At 52.7% G+C, this 21,764-nt stretch overlaps 8 protein-coding genes across 8 annotated transcripts; 5 read left to right on the top strand and 3 right to left on the bottom strand.

Moving 5' to 3' along the window:
• Nucleotides 1-358: 358 nt before the first annotated feature.
• On the top strand, nt 359-2,626 carry BGZ61DRAFT_538083 (uncharacterized protein; the record flags this gene model as incomplete). The annotated part of the gene is made up of 6 exons (XM_046254613.1): nt 359-583; nt 718-780; nt 1,036-1,545; nt 1,618-1,887; nt 1,967-2,077; nt 2,153-2,626. 6 exons carry the CDS (start codon nt 359-361, stop codon nt 2,624-2,626), a joined length of 1,653 nt encoding a protein of 550 aa, XP_046097831.1.
• Nucleotides 2,627-3,340: 714 nt separating this feature from the next.
• BGZ61DRAFT_592645 (putative Rossmann fold nucleotide-binding protein) lies at nt 3,341-4,442 on the bottom strand. The gene is made up of 2 exons (XM_046256741.1): nt 4,295-4,442; nt 3,341-4,239 (listed from the first exon to the last, which is right to left on the bottom strand). Exons 1-2 carry the CDS (start codon nt 4,345-4,347, stop codon nt 3,564-3,566), a joined length of 729 nt encoding a protein of 242 aa, XP_046097832.1. The 5' UTR covers nt 4,348-4,442; the 3' UTR covers nt 3,341-3,563.
• A 1,666-nt stretch (nt 4,443-6,108) lies between these two features.
• BGZ61DRAFT_483824 (uncharacterized protein) lies at nt 6,109-6,702 on the top strand (the record flags this gene model as incomplete). The annotated part of the gene is made up of 2 exons (XM_046249531.1): nt 6,109-6,488; nt 6,552-6,702. The coding sequence occupies 2 exons, from the start codon at nt 6,109-6,111 to the stop codon at nt 6,700-6,702; spliced, it is 531 nt and encodes a 176-aa protein (XP_046097833.1).
• Nucleotides 6,703-9,400: 2,698 nt separating this feature from the next.
• On the top strand, nt 9,401-9,906 carry BGZ61DRAFT_461279 (uncharacterized protein). Its single transcript, XM_046247128.1, has one exon. It carries the CDS (start codon nt 9,621-9,623, stop codon nt 9,816-9,818), a length of 198 nt encoding a protein of 65 aa, XP_046097834.1. The 5' UTR covers nt 9,401-9,620; the 3' UTR covers nt 9,819-9,906.
• Nucleotides 9,907-10,308: 402 nt separating this feature from the next.
• Nucleotides 10,309-12,089, top strand: BGZ61DRAFT_365237 (uncharacterized protein; the record flags this gene model as incomplete). The annotated part of the gene is made up of 2 exons (XM_046241592.1): nt 10,309-11,170; nt 11,221-12,089. 2 exons carry the CDS (start codon nt 10,309-10,311, stop codon nt 12,087-12,089), a joined length of 1,731 nt encoding a protein of 576 aa, XP_046097835.1.
• Nucleotides 12,090-13,130: 1,041 nt separating this feature from the next.
• On the bottom strand, nt 13,131-14,742 carry BGZ61DRAFT_483826 (aldehyde dehydrogenase domain-containing protein; the record flags this gene model as incomplete). The annotated part of the gene is made up of 3 exons (XM_046249532.1): nt 13,131-14,142; nt 14,200-14,568; nt 14,618-14,742. 3 exons carry the CDS (start codon nt 14,740-14,742, stop codon nt 13,131-13,133), a joined length of 1,506 nt encoding a protein of 501 aa, XP_046097836.1.
• An 827-nt stretch (nt 14,743-15,569) lies between these two features.
• BGZ61DRAFT_461283 (amino acid/polyamine transporter I) lies at nt 15,570-17,073 on the bottom strand. The gene has a single exon (XM_046247129.1). It carries the CDS (start codon nt 16,994-16,996, stop codon nt 15,632-15,634), a length of 1,365 nt encoding a protein of 454 aa, XP_046097837.1. The 5' UTR covers nt 16,997-17,073; the 3' UTR covers nt 15,570-15,631.
• Nucleotides 17,074-19,073: 2,000 nt separating this feature from the next.
• Nucleotides 19,074-21,245, top strand: BGZ61DRAFT_498377 (copper amine oxidase; the record flags this gene model as incomplete). The annotated part of the gene is made up of 2 exons (XM_046251271.1): nt 19,074-19,176; nt 19,234-21,245. The coding sequence occupies 2 exons, from the start codon at nt 19,074-19,076 to the stop codon at nt 21,243-21,245; spliced, it is 2,115 nt and encodes a 704-aa protein (XP_046097838.1).
• Between the last annotated feature and the right edge of the window lie 519 nt (nt 21,246-21,764).

The following is a 21,764-nucleotide window of genomic DNA, read 5'->3' on the forward strand; positions in this document are numbered from 1 at the left end:
TAATGTAAATTTACGCACAACCCATGAGGATTTCAAAGGTGATTCGCTCCTTGCCCCGCTCGTACTCATACTCCTGCTTCAACTATAAGCAGAGCTAGATGGGTGGTACTCAGTACATGCAGGGCTTAGCGTATGCAAGTGTGTGTATGTCCAGCTGCCAATAGAGAGAGCTCCTCAGCCTCAGGGCAACCTATGGGAGGTTTCCAGTGGAGGCCTTATGCAATTATGACTGGAATCAATCTTTGTAATCCTTGTGGGCTGTAATTGCTGACTGCGGGGTAATCAGGCGATCGAGGCAAACGGCCACATGTAATATAGCAACACACTCAGCTTAACAGATCACATCAGCCCCGATAGTATGGCCGGCCGCTCCAACGTGTCGTTCACTACTGACAGGGACGGGCTGCCCGTTGCGCGCCCGGACCAATTCCTGCAGGAATATGCAGATTGCGAATTCATGGCGACTGTCATGGGCTTCGACAGACGAGGGGCATCCATGAACGAAGTTTCTGTCCACGAGCTTCTTCGACAACCCTATTATTCGGACCAGGAACATCGGTGGTTTCACCTTCCAGCCAATAACGTAACTACCAACCCTGCCCAGTTGACTTACACGTGAGCTGACTGCTTGGTGGATTTAGATGAGATGGGTTGAGGTGGGAGCTCCCCAGGCCATCATGCTGTCTTGACCTAATCATCTGACATACATCTTGCCAGGCCCTGATGATCAAATTGTTTGGTCGTCATATCGCCAGCGAGCTCCTGCGAATAGACCGATGGGTAGGACGACAACATGTTGGCTCACCCGGAGCGTAACATGCACGATTCATGCAGCCTATCTGCCAAAAATCAGATATGTACGGCAGACACTGTATGACATTATTCGTACGCATCCTTGAGTCCTTGAGTATCATCTCCTGATTTGGATACTGACCATCCTACCAGATGCCGTACCTTCACTGAGATGTAGTGGCGCAACCTGGGGTACCGATTTCCACGGCTGAGCCTGGAGAGCGGCCTAAAACACCTTATCAGAAGCTTCTGGCGGCATACCGCGACAACGACCACCCTCTCCACGTTCGTCGCACTTTGGATCAGTACTTCTACCATATGCTACAGAACACCAGATCGCGCGATACGGACCAAGTGATATCTCGCTTCCAGAGTAAACACGACCTGAAGCCCGCAATTCTCACTATGGTTGACCAGCTGTGGCTCTGGGTGGTGTCAGGCGTAGATGATGACATTGATGAGAGTGACAGAGAACCTTCCTGCTTCACGGGAAAATGCACCGTCATCACCTGCTTCCCTCAAGTGACTCCAAAAAGCGACAATATCGACTTCCCAGACTGTCGCGGCCTCACAGACGTTCTAACAAGTATCAAGGCAGGACTTGGATATGGATCAGACCTAGACCCTAGCCACCTTGTCTCCCTGATCATATCCACCTGCTCCGGCTCGTTAATGGACCAGTCGAGCCACCTGGTATTCGGGCAGACGCTTGTGCGGTTTTCCGACGCCTATGAAAGCACTATCAAGGCCGCGGTAAGTGCCACACCGACACACACATGCCTTGCGCATCAATTTAAATAGTGCTCTTCTCACGCGGTATCTTAGATGGACCAGGAGGCAGAGATCTTCCGACAGTTTTCCAAGTCGACGGCCCAGTCAGACCTCGTGGATATAACACGAGAGATCTCCGTACTGCGAGAGATGAAGGACGTCGTAGACGAGCTGGGCATTATGTCCAAGTTGTTCGTGGACCAGCTAGACGTTCTTGGAATTCTGCGGGAGGAAAAGGGACCTGGATGGCACCCCATGCACTCAGACCTGGCTCTTGAAAAGATACGGAACATGGACTCACTTTCCAGGAAGGTCACGGATGACGTCTGTTGGCCACAACTCTTCCCCTTGTTGCATATGTCATGTCGTCTCGGTGGGCTCGGGAGCTAACATGCATGCGTAGTTGCACGTACTCGTGGACCTGAAGCAGAAGCACAGTACGATGATGGATGCTCGCGCTACCGCGAGGCAGGGAAAAACGCTCATGGTCTTCACCGTTGTCACCATTGTTTTTGTATGATTTCGACCGCCTATCCCTAAATAATGGACTGCTTGCCACAACGGGGGAGATCGCTAACAACATTCGCAGCTGCCACTATCATTCATGGCCGCGTTCTTCGCTCTCAACATCACGCAGTTCCGGCGCGATAAGGGGGGGACTTTGGATTTGGCCTACGTCTCAGAAATCATGTATACGCAAAACATCTGTCACCTCATTTCAATGCCGTCGCGCTTGACTGACACTGGCCTTGCTGTTCCCATCTCGGCCGCCATTACTGCCATTCTCATCTATTTTGCGTTCAAGGTCGAGGATCTCGAGATCGGGTTGCAGAAAATCGGGTTGAAGAGGGCCGAAGCTGGTTCCAGAGCTGTGTGCGATGACCCCAAGGAAAAATCTGGTGCCGCGAGATGGACTAAGCGGGAGTCCCGGGACTTGACGGAACAGTTCGCGCTAGTTCGGAGGAAGATGATCATGACTAGGGAAGACACAGTCCTGTCAAAGGGGAAAGAAGTGTCGGATGGGGACGTGGAGGCACAGCGGGACGCCACGGATCCGAATTGATGTGGTCTGGCCCAAGGTAAAGTCCGGCCTTAGAACATTGCCTGGGGGCAATCGGATGACCGTCATACAGTCGAGAAGATCAGGCTCTTATTTTCTGTTGAAAGGACAGTGAGGGGCGTTTGTATGTCGCAGATTTGCTTTTTTAAATTCTGAATTGTGTTTCCATTCTGAGCGATCTGCTCTTTTAAATTTTGGATTGCTTTTACATTCTATATGACCTTTCAAATTCTGGATTGTGTTTCCATTCTGGAAGGCCTACTGTTTGATAAGTCGAAGATCCTGGGCGATACTCTGAGCGTCAGAAACAGCTGAGCCGGCACGGCACTGAGACGTTCAAATTTAACGCCAAGGCTTTAGTGATAAATGCCCACCGACGTCAAGCTGGTAGTCAGGACTGTGCTCGCAATTATGGGTAGAGAGTACAGGCACGTAGTACTGAACTGTGGCGCGGGAATATGACTGGGCGCACAGTAGTGGCTGAAAACAACATGTGATAGCTGCTGAGGAGCGAGTTTGTAACCCGCCAGACGTAACGAGGTGTTTAGACAAACCCACCCTTTGATAGAACTACAATTTCAACTGCCAGGGTCGAGGTGCGATGATGGTGGCGAAGAGAAGTGAAGTGGCTTCTGACTGAGTCGGTTCATTGCAGCCCCCGTTTCCCCAAGAAATGATGGTCAAGAAATATGGCTTTTGAAACATATAGTAATTATTGTCCTTTGCTGGTATAGACATGAACAGGAAGTAAATGGTTTGCAATAAATTAAACCATTTATCTCACACTGATTTATTCTACCGATTGAGTGGAAATTTCTAAAAGTACAGACACCAACACCAACCCACCCTCCTTCAATTTCATCTTCCACTAATCCAGTCTCAATCTTAGATCAAGATCATCCTCCTCTCATCCCCCTTTTCATTACACGGCCTGCCTATCTCATTCGTCGTTCCATGACAATTCAAGCCTTTCTCTGCTGACCTGGTATTCTCTCAGCTTTCCTAGAGCCTCTGAGACTTTGCTTGTATCGACCATGATACCGGCGTTGCTCTCGGAGAGAAACCCTTCCTTGACTGCCTTTTGGATCCAAGCAGAAATAGCATCCCAGTAGCCGTTGATATTCAACAGAACTATTCCCACACGGTGAATGCCAAGCTGATTCCAAGTCGTCATCTCCATTACCTCCTCCAATGTCCCGAATCCGCCGGGCAGGGCGATGAATCCAGACCCCGGGCCGCCTTCAAGCACCTTTGTAGCCATGAGGCGCTTGCGAGTATGCATATCCGGGACGATGGTAATCATGCCAAATTCGAAAGAAGCTGATTCAGACCCGTTTTCGACAATGCGTTCCACCTTCTTCTCTCCTTTTGGACCATCGGCAGCTGTTTGTGTCTCCTTTCCTTCGTAGCCCTCCTCAACCCTGACGAGAGCTCGGGGAATTACGCCATGAACAGCGTCAGGTCCCGAGAGCGAAACCAGGGTTTTGGCAAGCTCGCCCATCAGGCCGACGGTGCCTCCACCATACACAAGGTGGACGTTGTTCTTGTGGAATTCCGCTGCCAAAGCCCGTGCAGCTTCCATGTGAACTGCATCGTAACCTGCACAGGCACCACAGCTATTGTTCAGTTAGTGAGGAGGAATCGTGTGGGTCGATGATAGACAATACTAACAATACGCAGACTACTGCAGGCTTTGCACTCTCCTTCGTATTGGATTCTGCCATGATGTCTGAAAATTGGTGATGTTACAGAAAAGGAGGCAAATCTAATGACGCAGAGCGAACTCGACTCGGAAATTCTCGTTATATGTCATGTCTACTTACATAAGCCGCCTGGGCCCATGCTTCATGCCTGCACACTCTAGCGTGCACTCTAGCACACCTTTTATTCAGGCTTGATCAGAGGATGATGATAATTCGAAGTTGCAAAATCAAGACCTTTCCTCTTTAAAATGCTACTTCCGGCGCTAAGTGACCAAAACGCCGGGGTCCTGATGAGAGGATTATGATAATTCGGATTAAATGTAGATGGAGTCCATAAATACATTCGTCATGCACAGTGAGGCCGTACTGTTTTGATCCCTTGTGCATTACATAGCATACCGCCTTCTTACCTCGAATTCCGCCTAATCCTATTCCAGATCATCATAATCCAGCTTGAAGTGGGATTATCTCGTGGCTCGGATTATGATAATTCGGGCTTATATTTCGGCTTGAAGAAAGATACATCCGGACGCTTGTATAACTCCGAGCCCTAGTATTCTGGTCATTTAGCGTCGGAAGTAGCATTTTAAAGAGGAAAAGTCTTGATTTTGCCATTTCGAAATATCAAACCGCCCTGTCTTCGTTGTGGGACGTCGCATTCGTATTACGCATGGGTATACACAAACCACAACGACAGAACGGCACAATACATCGAGCCCATAATAGGTTCGGGTAAGAGATCGACGGCATCGGACGGGGCCGGCCGAACCGTAAGCCGTGACTTTTTATTTACTTTCGACGTCGGTGGAACTCAGAGCAAAGGGTCAAGGTACACTTAAGCTCTGAACATTGAAACCACCACACTGAACTACATATTCATTTCTAGAAATATTAAATCTCACACCGGTAGCCCCATGAGGTGATTCATGGATAATAACGTCAAAACTTGTGCAATCTGGGAGCTGAGTCAACACACAGATTCGAGCGGCCGGCGAGTTCCGCTTACCGTTATGTACTAGTAAGCCCTAGCAGGTAAGCATCCGAGCCGTCTCCCTCCTGTGAGTCAGACCGATGCGACGCAAGTTTCGCAGACGAGAATAGTGACAGCCTCAGGTTTCTATGAGCGATTGATTTTGCTGTGCATTGCATCGCTACCAACTGTGTGCTGTAAGCATATCGCAGTTCCTTTCTTCTAAATTTGTACGCCAATTTCTTCTTATTCTGTCCTCTACATTGTTGTCAAAGATCCAAAGTTCATATCTTTGACACTGTTTCCGCAGAATCTCCCAATTTGTACTCGGCTTAGTCCTAAATATAGCTACCGGTGACTAGGTATGGCATATAGAATAAAAGCCTAGGTAATTCGTATTCGGTTTGAATCGTAGAATCGTAATGTAGTAATAATAGAGGGGGCCTCATAAACAATTTCTTTACTAGACTCATTAGTCGCCTGGCTGATAAAAAGCTGCCAAGGCTAGCTAAAACACGGTTGATGCCTGTTGGTCTCCCTGGCTAGCATTTATCCAGTGTTTTCTACCCCATTTATCTCGTAATTCTCTTTCATGTTAGTATTCAGATGCCGCTCTAGGGCATGCTGGTGCGGCTGCAGGGAGAGGGCGGTCTACAAGTTGGCAACGACATGGTTCGGCCGCCTCTAGTGACTGCACCCTTGGCGAAAAGTAGCGGACATCTTCCAACTTCCTTCGTCTCAGGACAGAACAATCCAACATTGGAATGAAGACTGCGTTTAGGACTGCATAAACGATGAAAGTACGCCACCCAATGTTCGCAGTCGCCATAGCTAGCAGTGTTTATTCGGGGGCAGAAAAACAGAACCCACCAAAAGAGATCGGGGTGATCTTGACCACCGCAAATATAGCCATCCAATTCCAGCCGGAAGAAATGGATTGCATGCGGGTAGAGATGCGAGTGGTATTAGTTTCTGGAGGGTGGAACCAAGGCACCGGCAGCCATCCAACGCTGCCAAACAGAGGGAAGATGAGGGTGAAGGCCGTTGTTCCATATGCAGCATTTTCGGATCAGATGGATAGGAGAATCGTTACCATGATGAAACAGAAGCATAGACCACCTGAGCAGATCGTGAGAAACGACCGTCCTCCGAAGCGATTTATGAGTGAAACGGGAATAGCAGAGCCGACCAGGTATGTGCAGAGCGATATTTGCTGCAAACTAATTGCCCCTAACCACACCTGTGCCGGTCTTAGATCCGACCGGGCCTTAATAGCAAATGCTGCCATTGCCCAGAGACACTCTTTTCCTTTTCAAATATTTTATCTTGATAAAAAGTCGTTCTCTGCCTCACGAGTGGTGAATAAATGTGGTGTGCGGCTCGCCGGATCGCGTCTGTATGTTTGAGAATGATTGCACAAATGAAGATGAAGATAGTATTCCCGCCTGAACTCGCTCTAGAAAAATCTCCTTTGCGCATCTCCTCAACCCCAGAATTTACGACCGAGTCTAAGACGGAAGATGTCTCCTCTTCTCCACTCCCAAACGTGGTGCAAGGGATTGACTACCTACCCGGCTATCTAACTGTCACTCTTGGAACAGCCTGGGTCCATCAATTTTTTTTGCCTACGTACCGAACGCACTTGTGTTGGACCAGGTTCACAGCATGATATGGATATTCAGTATCACGTTTGGACATAACATCGATCCTATCCATCCACAACGCATCAAAGGCCGGGAAATCGTGCTAACTGAGGAGGCCAAACTTCATCTCGTCGGGCCAGTGACAAGATTTACATCAAGACTATGCCGATATGCCTGCTCAATCATACTGTCTAGGAAGCGCTTCTACAACCCGAGGAACAAAGTCCAGTCGTCACAGTGCCCGACTTAACTTTTGACCGACGAGTTGCCCTAGGATTCCTTCGCTCGTACACCTTCCTCACCAAATCCTCGCTCGATCTCACGTTTGCCAAAAAGGCTCACCCAATCCTAGACGACTTTGGGATGGACTGGATCGGGTGGGTCAAGTTCATTGCTCAATTCCGTCGCATCGAGGACCGTCAGGTTTCGAAGCGATATCATTTTGGACAGCTGCGTCTCGATAGGCTCAACTGGGCTACACGACTCGTGCGATTCCCCTTGGGAAGAGGTTGGTACTCATTGGCCTCTTGGCGAGCTAATCAGGGAGTCGTTCAGCATCCTTCTGTTTGCCTTTGCGACATTATCATTGATCCTCTCATCCTCTCATCAATGCAAGTCATCCTCTCGATATCCGCCGACCTCGCGATTTCTCTTGGCAATTGGAGTTCGGCACATGTGAATACCGCATTCTTGGTTTTTCGTCAATCAACATCGTTGGTTGTGCTTTGACATGTGTTCTTCTCGCAATGGTTCCTGTTGTTGTTTTCTTGGTGCAACTGGCTTGGCCCATCAAGTATAAAGGGGGGTTCCTCAGCGCGGTAGTATGATAAAGAGGTCGGCGTCCCATACCTTTCAACGATGAAACACTGGTTAGACATGCATACGAGGTTAATATGAGCAACAGGGACGGTTCGTTGGCGAGCTAATCAGCAAGTTTTATTATAGTGTTCTTGTTATCTCAAAGTCGTGCGTCGCGCATTGGCTTTTAATCTTTCCTTGAAGCTCTTTGGGGTAGTTGTTAACAGAAGCTTCTCTCCACTCCAACTCACACAAAAATATCCTCTGGAAATAGATAGCATCGTACGACTTTACGATAATGCTGGTTAACATTCTCCCCACAAGATACATATAGAATGAGTCCAATATTAGGGTACTGATCGAACAAAATTACATTTTTTTTCGGTTGACCGTGCGAAGGGTCAGCCTAAATCGCATCCTTATGGTTAATTGAGTCCATGGTGTCTCACACTAAACACATCTTGGGGATGTAGAGTCTTAGGTTCGAACTCAAGACAGCTTGAGCGACCTTCAAGCTGAAATCCTCCATACTCGTGTTGAAGGCTCGCAGTTGCTGTGTTTCAGCTTGTAAAATTAGCCAGAGACAGCGCGGTTCGAATGGATTCCGGACCGTTTTGATGGGCAGTCCCGTATCTTGGCAGATGCCCGACAACTCAGCCGCCGGTGTGAGTCCCCGTATAGTCTCGCTCTCATCTGGAGCCCTTACCGTCGCACACATAAGTAAAGTGGGTATTTCTAGTCCGTTACTGTATTGATGTGGAACATGGGTATTGGTTCGATTCTCCAGGAAAGATGAGGCCGTGGTATTCTGCAATGGAGCCTTCGCTCGTTGTTTCAGAACTCGAGACAATGCCTGTAAAGACAACTTTTACTTCGGCAGGCACGCAAGTATTTTTCCTTTCGCATTTGTTGGCCTCACCGGAGATTTAAGTCAATACGCCAATGCAGCCCGTCTCGCTGCAGCCTTCTGGAATCAGCATTCTGCTAAGGATAGCAGGAGAGATCTCAATCATAAAGCAGACAGCATAATAGTGTCCTTTCACATCTGCAGAATGACGCCAATGTCTTTCCTGGTCATCACTGCTCCAACTGGTCCGTTACTCCAGGTGATAGACTATTTCACCTTGGATATACCTTTTGAGCAACGAGATTCCGAAGATCTGTGGAAACTTCGCTCCATCATCTCAGGGCAAAAGCGGGAACGAAAAACTGGTTAAATCGATTTCGCCTCTTATAAATTGAATTCCTTCCTTGGACCTGAAGCGACTTCCTTTGGTGATACCCTGAGCAGTTGCTTTGTCCAATTCGGTTTGTGAATAACATTATGCCCGGTGGCAGAATATGGTACACCGAACGATTTTGCGAGCCGAATAAATCCTCGCCACCCCGGAATAAGCGGCGAAGGATTTCGGCAGTAGATTAAATCCATTTGTGTGGCAATACGGCTACATCCAGAATGAATTCGGATGAATGAGTGGTCGCTCCACGTAGATTGTCAGTACGATCTGCAAAGAAAATCGGTCCAGGGCAAGAAGCAGTCAAGCAGACAATCGTGGAAATGTCTCGCAGCGTCGCATTTTTGTAAGAAGCGAACCGCTTTAGTATCCACTGTTATCTCCGACAAGGATGCAAACCCTCCTAGTTCAGACCGCTCCACCTGAAAGAACCAATCAGTAAATGTTATCTCCGAAACCTCTGCCTCTGCAGCCAAGTCCAGTCGGATACACGAGCCGAACCCTCGGTGCGCGAGCCCGGTGGCACGTGAAATGAGATCATGTGGAACGATCAGGCAGGCTAGGTTTTGGTACGACACGGGTATTTCTCATCGAAATGTTTTTGTCGGGTCCTAAAGGAGGTGTTCTTCTAATGCCGAGACACACGTCATGATGAGCATATGGGCAGAGCAGACGGGAGATAACGAACCGGACTACACCACCTCTAATATTCGCGTTGTACCTGTTCGTGTCTACAGCAACCACAACATGGTGGCGCCAATCGCTAGTGGCTCATTCCAAGCGGATGGAATGGTGGCTGTGCCCTACAGTATGAAGAACCCCCTCTCCGCCATCAGTTCAGGCTAATGCGACGATGTTACATTCCGAGCTGGGGCTAGATTTTGCTGTGCAGAGGGCAATCGGGTGTGGCCCAAATAAAACGAAAGCAAATGGATGATATCTGTCAAATGTCATGATTTCCTTGTGGTGATTACTTGCACCGTTTCCATGACCAATTCTGATGTCCCATCGCCTCGAGGAACTAACTGTATGTGGTAGCAAGCTTCCAGTTCATTAGCCAGCCAATGCTGTGATAAAATCCAAGCATCTTCAATTAATCCAGATTGAATGAGCAAATCCCACGAGATGCAAAGACCGTACCAGACTCTCTCTGTGCTCCCCAACGCGGCAACGCCACAGCTGATAGAACGTGTGATATCGGGGATAACAAGCTAACGTCGGAGAAAACACGTCCGATCCGCCCCACATGGCCCGGAGAAAATATCTCAGCGCGCAGCCTTCTCTCCATTCCCTCTGAACAACTCGGCTCCATGCCCTGGACGAGGCAACCAGGGCCATGCCAGCACCCGGGAAAGTCATACCGGGCACTGGGACGCTCCGGCCCATCAGACCCGTGATCCGAAGACGATTCCGCAAGACCGTCAGCTGCCATCCGTGCCGCCGCTCGAAGCTGGGCTGCGATCGCCAGACGCCGTGCGGTGCTTGCTTGCGCCGCAGTTGCGAGGCCGACTGCCAGTATCCCGGCCCGGACGGACGCGTCCCGCCATCACCGTCCTCGCGTTCATCGGAGGCTTCGCTCGGGGACCAGGCAAACAGTTCGAATGCCGCGTCGATGGCGTTGGCCGAGGTTGAGCGGGGCAGCCGGGAGTATCACTGGGATACCATCCTCCGGCGTCCCATTAATCACATCAGCCATCCGCTGTTTGATGCACAAGATCCTCTCTGCCAACCAGGCAATTTCTTTCCCTTCCACTTCGGCTCCAATCTCTCCAGGACTGAGCTGCTGGCGGCTTTGCCGACTCCCGAATCGTGCGAGTACCTTGTAACACAATATTTCGTCCGCATCTCTCATTTCTTCCATGTTTTACACGGCCCGACATTTCAGCGCCAGTTTTTAGACTTCTCCAAGGATCGCTTTAGCTGTGACCTCTCATGGCTCGCGCTCCTTTTCCTAATTTGTTCTGCTTCCGTCAACACCATGGAGGAGGGCGATTCCATCTTGACCAACATTTCAGAAACCCTACCCGGCGCTCGGGATGCCGCCGCCATCTCATACCGCTATCGCGTCATGGCCATGATTTGTCTCTGCCAGGATAACTTTCTCATACGCCATCGTCTGAGTACGCTTGAGGCGTTGCTTATTCTGATATGGACCATCGGTCACAATGAAGGTGCCGAGCGTAGTTGGGTATTGCTAGGTAAGATTGATCATTCATCATTCGGAAATATGGGCTTACGTATGATCAAGGTATGGCTCTCAACACTGGGATTGTGCTGAAATGCAATGCGTCAGAACCATCCACGGAACTGAACTGTATCGATATCGAACGTCGACGTCGTTGCTGGGCCGGTATACTCATGCTCCATACGTACCAAGCCATCTTAAATAAAGACGTCGACATGTCTTTTCTTCTAAACATCCAGGCACCTATGCCTGCAGACGTCAACGACGACGATATTTTAGAGGATAAAATCCTCCCGCCATCAACCCAACCAACGCAGGTGTCTGACATGAAGTTCAAAATACGGCTGTTTCAATTGTCCGGTCGTATCTGCAACGTCTTGTCCGATGAATCGGGATTTAATGAAGAATGCCTAGAGCGTCTAGATACCGAGATCGCCCAGGAACAGAAGCAATGGGATTCGACCCTCCTTATTGACGGATCACCAAGCCTTCTAGACACCTCGAGTTATCCTCACTGGTGCGTCCTGCAACTCTACGCGCACCAGCTTTACCTTCTCCTACATCGGCCTTTCGCGCTTCAGGCGAATGCAGCACGCTACCGGTCTTCATCCAGAACGAAATGCATTACTTCAAGCGCGGCGCTGTTGGATATTCATCGACAATTAATTGAACTTCCTCGAATGCGCAACTATCGATGGTTTGCCCATGGGGTGTCTGGCTTTTTCGCTGTCCATGCAGTAATTACGCTGGCTTCGTGTTTATTGGAGCAGGACGACAAGGAAGCCGATTCATCAACCTACCGATCCGCTTTTGATGCAGCTATCGTACGACTCAGCGTTGTACAAAATCGGAGTCCACTTTACATGAAGGCGTATCCAGTTCTTCGGCATTTGCAGTACGCTCCTCCACCCTCTTCAACGACAACTAAGTAACATGTGACAATAGGACCATGCTTTCTGCAGATCAATTCCAATGGGCCCCCTCGGTAGGCCAGGAATTTGGGAGTAGCTTTAACAACTGGATCGATACAGTTCAGTGGCTCAACCCCGAATCCGTAAATTGGGTGGGTAGCTACAATCACCCCTTCAGTCTCCAACTAATGATTGTAGGATTTCTGGGATGACCTTTTAAAACCCAGCTCGAGTTAGCTCTAGTGTGACTGATTTAAGCCATCGGAAAATATAAGGGAGTTCGTCTATCCAACATCAGGACAAGAGGTCAGTACTCGTTGCTTCTCAATGTAACATGCGGGAATACCCATCCAGGGTCACACAGTACACAACATACTCAGCCGCAGAACAACACCAGAACCCGAGACCTTGTGTGAAACTTTTATCTCAACTCTGTTTGAGTTAATGCAAACCAGACCCGGGTGGAGACTACAGCATGCATGGTGGTTTACTCCTGAGGCGATGGGAACTACCTCTTAGCACGAGCTAACGATATGGACGAGCGAGCCTACGCTAAGCTCATGCAATGGGATTAATAGACCCGCCTTAGCTTCATCGTTCGGGTACGATTCGGAGGATATTTCGTCTATGGTAGGCCGGAAAAGTTGGTTCGGCGGCGCTTGTCATGCAGCAACCACCTGGCAACTGACTCCGTGCCTGGGAATTGTGGCCCCTGTGGGTTAGCGGATTCAAGAAATCCTCGACGGGGCGCGGGTCAGAGACAAATGGACCAAGAGCTCAGATTCCCAGATAGCCATGGGCCCGGATTGCGTGAGGCTGTAGCAAATGTGGCGGCCAAAGCACCGCTTGTTGCTTGAACGTGGCAAAATCCTCATTCAGAGATTGCCTAATATACCTTGAACAATTTGTGAATACCACTACACAATACTTCACAGCTGTGCTGCAGTTCATGTTGCATTTAATATTTTGTGTCATCTTCCTAGCTGATTTAGCCACCCATTCTGCCGCCACACGGTCTTCAGTATATTACATCAATTTATATTCCAGGCCTGTTTCTGCTTTCTACAACTTGGAGGCAATGTTAACGTGCACCGCCTTGATATTTGAGTAGGCAGCCAAGCCAGCCTCGCCAAGCTCCCGTCCGATTCCGCTCTGCTTGACGCCGCCAAAGGGAATGCGCCAATCACTATCGTTGCTAGAGTTGATCCAAACCATTCCAGCCTCGATTCGCTTGGCCACACGGTGGGCTCGGGTGAGGTTCGTGGTGAAGATGGCGCTTCCCAGTCCGTATTGGGTATCGTTGGCCAAGGCGATGGCCTCGTCTTGGGTGCTGAACGTGGTAATCACAACAAAGGGGCCAAAGACCTCCTCTTGGAACACTCGCATTTGAGGAGTGACTCCGGTAAACACTGTGGGCTCAATGAAGTAGCCCTTTCCATCGCCACCCTTCTTGAACGGCTGTCCGCCGACCTCGAGCTTGGCACCCTCGCTCTTGCCGACCTCCACAAATGACATGATGCGGTCGTATTGTGCCTTTGTGATCTGAGGACCCTGGAAAGTCTTCTCGTCGAAGGGGTCGCCGAGCTTAGAGATCTCCTTGACTTGCGATCGGAAAGCCGCGAGGAACTTGTCGTACACGGTGTCTTGGACCAAGATACGGGAAGTGGCTGTGCAGATTTGGCCTTGGTTCGACATGATGCCGGCGTGGGCCCAGTACACAGCGAGGTCGAGGTCGGCGTCCTCGAAGACAATCAGAGGGCTTTTACCACCCGTCTCAAGCGTAATGTTCTTCAGGTTGCTGCTGGCCATCTTCATAATGTGCTTCGCGGTGGGCGTAGATCCGGTGAAGGCGATCTTGTCGACATCGGTGTGGGATGCAATAGCGGCTCCAGCGACGGCGCCGAGTCCGTTGAGGACATTTACAACACCGGGAGGGAATCCGGCCTTGGCGACGAGGTTGGCGAGGAAAAGGATAGAGAGGGGCGTTTGCTCAGCCGGCTTCAGGATGACGGCGTTGCCGCAGGCCAGTGCGGGGCCCAGCTTCCAGGCGGCCATGGCCAAGGGATAATTCCAGCTGTCAAGGAACAGTTAGCCTCTGCAAGGAATCAAGTTGTAAGGCGGGACAACTTACGGAATGATCTGGCCGCAGACACCTACGGGCTCCCGGACTGTGTACGCAAACTTGTCTGAAGAGGTCTCGATGACCTGGCCAAACACCTTGTCGGCAAAGCCGGCATAGTAGCGGAGAGTCTCAGCAACCTCGACTAGATCCTCGTTCAGAGCGACCTGGTACGGCTTGCCGTTGTCCCAAGTCTCAATAGTGGCAAGAGTCTCACGGTTCTCGTCAACCAAATCAGCGAGGCGGTTCAGCAGCTTTCCACGGTCGGTGGCAGGCAGATCGCGCCACTCAGGGTTGCGCAGGGCATTGCGCGCCGCGACGACGGCTCTGTCGACATCCTCGCTGGTAGCAGCATAAACCGAGACGATTTCTTGCTCGTTTCTAGCCGGTCAGCTCAGTTGCAAGCACGAGGGTGAGGGAATCAACATACGTGGGGTTGATGCTGGTGATCTTGCCGCCGTCAGACGACTTCACCCACCTGTTGTTGATGAACAGGCCGGTGGGCTGGGCGTACTTGCGGCCGTTGGGGGCCGTCAGCTGGATGTCTAAGCTCATTTTCAAACGATTTCAAGGATACGGTGCGTATGATGGGCCTGATGGATCTGGATCTGAACGGTAGCGGCATCTAATATGTTGGGCCGCCTGGGTGTGATTGTCACGATTGACACGACACCAACCGAAAACGGGCAATATGCAGCAACTGCGGGGAATGCATAAGGTTTCAGCCTCTCAGACGCTACACAGGCTGAAAGATACGCCAACTCGCAGCTCGCCAAGTAGCTCGGCATGGCCCAGCCGGACCGGGGCGAAGTGTTAGTAATGGAATAGAGACCGGTCCGGCGGAGATAAGCCACACGGGAATCTAGTGCATCGTGCATGCTTGTCTGCATCTGGCAGTTCATGTGCATTCATCTCAGATGAATCCATCGGAATGCTAGATTTGTCGTCACTCGGCATGGCTGGGATGTTGGACCAGGTTGAATCCCTGGCGTGCACCGGTCTCGGAGCCGTTGTGATTGAGCGTTTACGATCGGTAATAGAAATTAAGTAGATCTTTTGCTCAAAGCTCGACTAAGCTAGCACACTTCAGGGCGTTGGATGCGCAAGGTATCATCGACTCCCGATCATCTCCACTTGGATCTGGGCCGCCACGCTACGTATGCACAATAGGGTACACCCATCGCATGGAAAATATATGCCCCAGATCATTTATGCCGATTCATCTATACGATTTACATGGATTAGGATTTACAGGGAGTGGCAAAGTGAACGTCTCGTCAGTCAAATGTCACGGTAACACGTCTCACAAGCAGAACCGGCTGTTGAAAATTGGGAGTAAGGTAAAAAAGGAAGGTCGGAATTTGATTATTTCCAAGTGATCCCAAAAGGAAGTTGACTAGTATACAAGAAAAGCCTCAAAAATGGCTAGAGATCCTCTAGGACGCTAGTGATCCTTGCTCTCCGCCTCCTTCTCAGTAGGAACAGGCACGTCGCTGTTCTCGGCGTAGATGACACGGCCTTCAGACTCCTCGGACTGGAGGTAGGTGACACGGCCCTTGATGACCCAGAAGCTGAGGGTAACAACCATCATGACGCCAAAGACAGCGATGGCATAGTTCATGTCGGTGCCAGTAGGGTTGGGCGAGCCGGGGAAGAAGAAAAAGACGGTGGTGATGGCGCAGTAGATAACCGAGACCCAGTTGCAGACGGGGCCAAGGCGGCCGAGAGAAAACTCGCCAGGGGGCAGCTTGTCGCGGCCAGTAAGGAGGAGCACCAGGATAGGCATGCCGTAGGACATGGTGAGGGCGATGGTGCTGACGCTGAGAATGGCCTCGAGGACGGTGGAGGCAAAGGTGTAGAGAACGCCAACCAGAGCAATGATGGCGCCCTGAAGCCACAAAGCGCGGATGGGAACCTTCCACGTCTCGTCGACCTTGGAAAAGTAGTTGCTCCAAGGAATACCGCCATCACGGGCGAAACCCCAAGTCAGACGGGAGGATGTAGTGACGATGCTGATACCCTGACCCACGCCGTTCATGATGAACAGAGAGAGGAGAACGGTTCCACCCTTGAGGCCAACGGTTTCCTGCAGGAGTTCCATGAAGGGGAGACCGGTAGGAGGGTCCAGAATGACGTCGAGGTCCTGAATACAAAAGAGACAGACAACCATGAAGATGAAACCAGAAATGGCTCCCATGCCGACCGAGGAGTAGATGACTCGTGGGATATTCTTTCGGGGGGCCGGAATCTCTTCGACAAGGTGAATGGCCGAGTCAAAGGCAGTCAGACCATAGGCAGCCTGGAGGAGGCCCATGAACCAAGTAACACCATTGGGCCAGGTGGTCTGGTTGATCCAGGTTCCAAAGACAAACGAGGCGGGCTGGAAAGAGAGACCCGACTTGGTACCGACGGAAATGAGCAACGCCAGGCTGATGATGAAGAAGAGGCCGGCGAAGCAGATGCCCACAAAGTTGTTGAACATGGGGAGGATCAGGTCCCGGCGACAGGCAACCATGTTGAAGCCCGTCATGAAGAAGGTAGTGCCGATATAGACGAGGAACAAGACCCAACCCTTGCTGGCGCCGGTCCACTCCACGTCGAAGAGGACCTTCATGCCGAGCATGAACTCGGTCATGAAGGCGAGTTGCGAGGCAGCCAGCGTCCACCAGCCAAAGGTGTTGATCCAGGCGCACAGGTACGAGCAGAAGCGGCCGGCAGGCGTAGGCCACAGGCGCGAGATCCAATACGCCTGGCCCAGCGCGGTGGGCATGCTGCTGACGAGCTCGCCCAGCGACACGGCGACGCACATGTTGCAGATGGTGACGAGGACGAGGCCCCAGAGGATGGCGATGGGCCCGCCGCTGGTCAGGCCGCTGCTGAGGCCCTGGGCAAAGGTCGACCAGGTGCCCAGCACGGAGAAGGCCAGGGCCAGCATGCTCCAGATGCTGAACTTGCGGGTGAGGGCCTGCGAGTGGCCAAACTCGGCGAGGTCCCGCGCATCTTGCAGGGCCTGGTCGGTCGGCTCAGGGTGCTTGAGCGAGGCGGTTGTCTCGACGTCCATAACAGCGGGTGGTATTATATTCGGGGCGAGGGGGGAGGTTTCTCAGGGTGGTGGCAGCAGGCGAGACTGCTTTCGCAAGTAGGTGAGGCGGGAAGGCGACGACGGGGCTGTCATTCGCAAAGGGACAAGGAGAGAGGGCGAGAACGCGGAGGTCATTCGCAAATTGAATGAGAAGGACGTTCTCTGCAAAGGTGAAGAAGAGAGCTTGCTGGGCTGGGAGGGGCGAGGGGAATTGGGCGGGCTTGCGACGAGGCGTTGCGGGTTTAAGTATGCTATAGACAATCCCCAAGCTCAGGCTCAGCTTCAGGGTGCGTACGGGCCAAGGCTCCCCGTCAGGAGACTACACATGCGGTGTTTACTCTGAGTGGCATCGTGTGACGGGGACGGAGCACGGAGTACGGAGTGGACGGGCTACGGGCTGCCTTCGCGGAGATGGGAGCTGGCACACGAGAGGGATGGGTGGACACATTGAATTCATTAGACAAATACAAATGCTTATCCGTACAACTTGGGCCGTTATCTCTGCTGCCCTTAGCCACCCCTAGCCAGCCCTAGTACCATGTGCGTAGCGAGTACATAGTTAGTGTGGCCATGGCAGGCCGAGTTGTGGGAGGCCACACCACGAGCGGCGAGGCCGAATGCTGGAGAAGATGGCATTTTCCCGCTACCATCGCAAAGCTGCGCTCGATGAAGCTATTGAGTAGCACTTTGCGATGCCGCCGCCGCACCGCTGCAGGGGACGCAGCCCATCCCCATGGGGTATTGTGCCACACGCAAGCCCGGCGGCGATGGCATTACGTGATAGCTCAGAAAGAAGCAAAAGTCTTGGGTACGCACGGCGGCCTTCCCCACGGGGTACCCAAACGCCAGGAGGCCAAGCCCGGGCCGGAATTGAGGCGGCGAGAAGTTGTGACAGAGGCGTATGGCACATGGCAAATGGGAACAGCAGCCGGGCGCAACAGCGAGCAGTCAGAACAGTTATCTCGGACGGCGAAGCCCCTTATCGACAAGCTCGGTTCGCGAGGCAATGTGGAGAAGGAAAATGCAATCGATTGCCCCGATTCGGCGTGGTGGCATCGCCGCCGGATGGCCGGGGGACGCGTGAGGATTAGCTGCCCCATGTGGTTAAGTCGCGGTGACAATGATGGAGAGTGACAAAGGACGGAGAGTAACACTCACCAAATGGAAATGCAATCGAATGGCCAGAGACGGCGTGACGTAGGTGGGCCTCTTGGTCTGCATTGTGAAGCCTGTTACGCTGCCCGTTCTCTCAACAGCATTGCACTACTGCGCAATGAGTTACAGCACTCAATCGCGCATGGAACGACGCCATCCCACTCGTCGTCACGACCTTGGCGCGCTGTATCTTTGGCGCCTGACTTGACACGGCAGTTGGCACGCATCTCGTCTCCCTGCGGCCGCGAAGAGACTCCACCGGGCACTTGTTTTGCTTTTGCCTCTCTCCACGCGCCCTTGACGCCCGCGATGGCAGAGTTGCACGCTTATCCTGTTATCCTCCTTCTCCGCTTCTCCCTCGTACGCAGCGTCTCGCAGCGTCCGGACCATTGTGGAGCTCGCAGCGTGCGGTGTTCCGGTCTGACGCCGGCAGTCACCGACGACGATGCCGCCTGCCGACTCGTCTATAAGAAGCCGGCGTCCTAAGTGCGAAGCGTAAAGTCCTGTAGAGTTTCAAGATCATCATCATCACATAGCTTCACTCACAGTTTGTGTCCTCACACTCACAACCCCAACTCCTGCTTCACATCGACAATCGTCGTCGTCCTTTGACACAACCGTATGGCACAGTCCCTCAGCCCCGACAAAAATGATTCAAGACACCTCATCGATTGCCGGCTACACCGTTTATCGGGAAGAGCCCAGCGACGCCGCTCCCGATCTGTCCAAGAACCACTCAGTTCATCCGCTCGGTATGTCATCTCAACGCTGTAGACTCCTTCACTCATGCTCACAACAACCCCCCTCAGATCCGCTATCGATTGATGAGATCCGCTTCGCCACCAAGCTCATCCGTGATTATGCCAACCCCAAGACCCTCAAGTTCAACTGCCTCACTCTCCGCGAGCCCAAGAAGGCCGAGTATGGCGCCTTCCGCTCTCGCCGCGCCCCGCGCCCCGACCGCCGTGCCTTTGCCATCGTCATCGAGCGAGGCACCTCGCAGGTCACTGAGGTCATCGCCAACTTGACCTCGGCGCAGGTCGAGGAGTGGAAGCCCGTCTCCAACGTCGGCCCCACGCTGACCCTCGAGGATCTCGACGTCTGCGAGCGCGTCTGCCGCGTCAACCCGCAGGTCATTGAGGCCTGCCGCGGCCTCGGCATCACCGACATGTCCAAGGTGTTCCTCGACGCCTGGGCCATTGGCGTCGACAACCGCTGGGGCTTCGAGCGTCGCCTCCAGCAGGGCATCGCCTACTACCGCAACTCGGCCTTCGACAACCAGTACGCGCACCCGCTCGACTTCTCCGTCGTCGTCGACACCGAGACCGAAGAGGTCCTGGCCGTCGACATCCGCCTCGTCAACGGCGAGCGCACCAAGGTGCCCCTGGAGGAGCACAACTACATGCCCGAGTTCATTGGTGAAAACTATGTCGACGGCCTGCTCAAGCCCATCAACATCACCCAGCCCGAGGGCGTGTCCTTCCGCATGCGCGGCAACGAGATCGCCTGGGCCGGCTACAAGATGCACATCGGCTTCAACTACCGCGAGGGCATCGTGCTGTCCGACGTCCGCATCGAGGACCACCACGAGCAGCGCGAGCGCACTCTCTTCAACCGCATCAGCGTTGTCGAGATGGTCGTGCCCTACGGCAACCCCGATCCGCCTCACCACAAGAAGCACGCCTTCGACGTTGGTGAGTACGGCACTGGTCTGATGACCAACTCCCTCAAGCTGGGATGCGACTGCAAGGGCGCCATCCACTACCTCGACGCCGTCATGGCCACCGGAAACGGTGACCCAGCCGTCATCAAGAATGCCATCTGCATCCACGAGGAGGACAACGGTCTTCTCTACAAGCACACCGATTACCGTGACGGCACCGTCATCTCGGCCCGCGACCGCAAGCTCATCATCTCCCAAATCATCACCGCCGCCAACTACGAGTACGGTTTCTACCACACCTTTACTCTCGACGGCACCTACAAGCTCGAGATCAAGCTGACCGGCATGCTCAACACCTACTGCATGCACCCCACCGAGACGGCCGCTCCCTACGGAACCGAGGTCGCCCACCGCATCAACGCCCACAACCACCAGCACATCTTCTCCCTCCGCGTGGACCCCGAGGTCGACGGCCCCGACAACTCCATCCTCCAGAGCGACGCCCTGCCCTCAGAGGAGCCCGTGGGATCGCCCGAGAACCCCTACGGCAACGGCTTCTACTGCAAGAAGACGCCCCTGCGCACCTCCAAGGAGGCCGCCGCCAGCTACTGCCACGAGACCAGCCGCTCCTGGGACATCATCAACCCCAACAGCATGAACCACGCCGCCAAGAAGCCCGTCGCCTATAAGATCCTCAACAGCAGCTGCCCCGCCGTCCTCGCCAAGCCCGGCAGCGTCGTCAACGAGCGCGCCGCCTTTGCGCGCAAGAGCCTGTGGGTGACGCCCTACAAGGACTACGAGATCTTCCCTGCCGGTGACTACGTGTGCCAGTCGACGGGCGAGCTGAACCACCCGCACAACTCCAACATCATCGACTGGGTCGAGCGCGACGAGCCCATCGTCAACACCGACATCGTCTGCTACATCCAGTTCGGCCTCACCCACTTCCCGCGAACCGAGGACTTCCCCATCATGCCCGCCGAGCCCGTCAGCGTCATGCTGCGCGCCTCCAACTTCTTCCAGAAGAACCCCGGCTTGTGGGTGCCCCCCTCGGCCATCTGCGTCGACAGCGTCTCGGCGAATGCCTTCGGCTCCAAGGACGAGCCCGCCGCTGCTCCCTCGTGCTGCGCGGTCCCCAACCCGCCCGCCCGCCTGTGAATTTGAGAGAGTTCGCAGGGCCCTCGCGCTCTTTTCCAGAGGCGAGAAGCGTCTAGGCTTTAAAGCTTCACAAAGCGCTGTGTGGAACCATCGTGTCTGGATTTATGGAGTAACGAGTTGTTGAAGGCGACCAAAATGTATTCCACTCTGTCGTTTGTTTGTTCGGAAAGCATAGCCATTGATATAGTAACTTACCTGTGTTTAACTCAATTCCTCGTTGTCTGTGTTCTCCTTCGTGCTGTGATATGTGACTTCGAAGTGTAGTTCTAATGCTGGACTCCGTCCGCCGATACGAGTTGTCTTGCTTCCAATCCGACACATACGACCACAGGCGCTAGAAAATACGGGATCCCGTCAAGTCTCATCTGCAACCCATTTGCCTCCATTTTCTGACTCCTGTACATAAATATGTCGCACATATAAACAACTCCGACTGTAGCCCAGGCGACTCTCACATATAGGTCTTTTACCGTCCCGATATAAAAGGCTGGCTGATTAAGGCAGCAGGCATGTTGCGAC

This window comes from Ilyonectria robusta (genome assembly GCF_021365365.1).
Source record: "Ilyonectria robusta strain PMI_751 chromosome Unknown BGZ61scaffold_27, whole genome shotgun sequence".
NCBI lineage: Eukaryota > Fungi > Ascomycota > Sordariomycetes > Hypocreales > Nectriaceae > Ilyonectria > Ilyonectria robusta.

Bases quoted from the DNA above. Each gene is read 5' to 3' on its own strand.
- BGZ61DRAFT_592645 (XM_046256741.1), bottom strand. From the start codon at position 4,347: ATGGCAGAATCCAATACGAAGGAGAGTGCAAAGCCTGCAGTAGTCTGC. The intron at 4,240-4,294 runs GTTAGTATTGTC...ACTGAACAATAG, and splicing joins CCTGCAGTAGTCTGCGTATT to CTGTGGTGCCTGTGCAGGTT.
- BGZ61DRAFT_461279 (XM_046247128.1), top strand. From the start codon at position 9,621: ATGATGAGCATATGGGCAGAGCAGACGGGAGATAACGAACCGGACTAC.
- BGZ61DRAFT_461283 (XM_046247129.1), bottom strand. From the start codon at position 16,996: ATGTGCGTCGCCGTGTCGCTGGGCGAGCTCGTCAGCAGCATGCCCACC.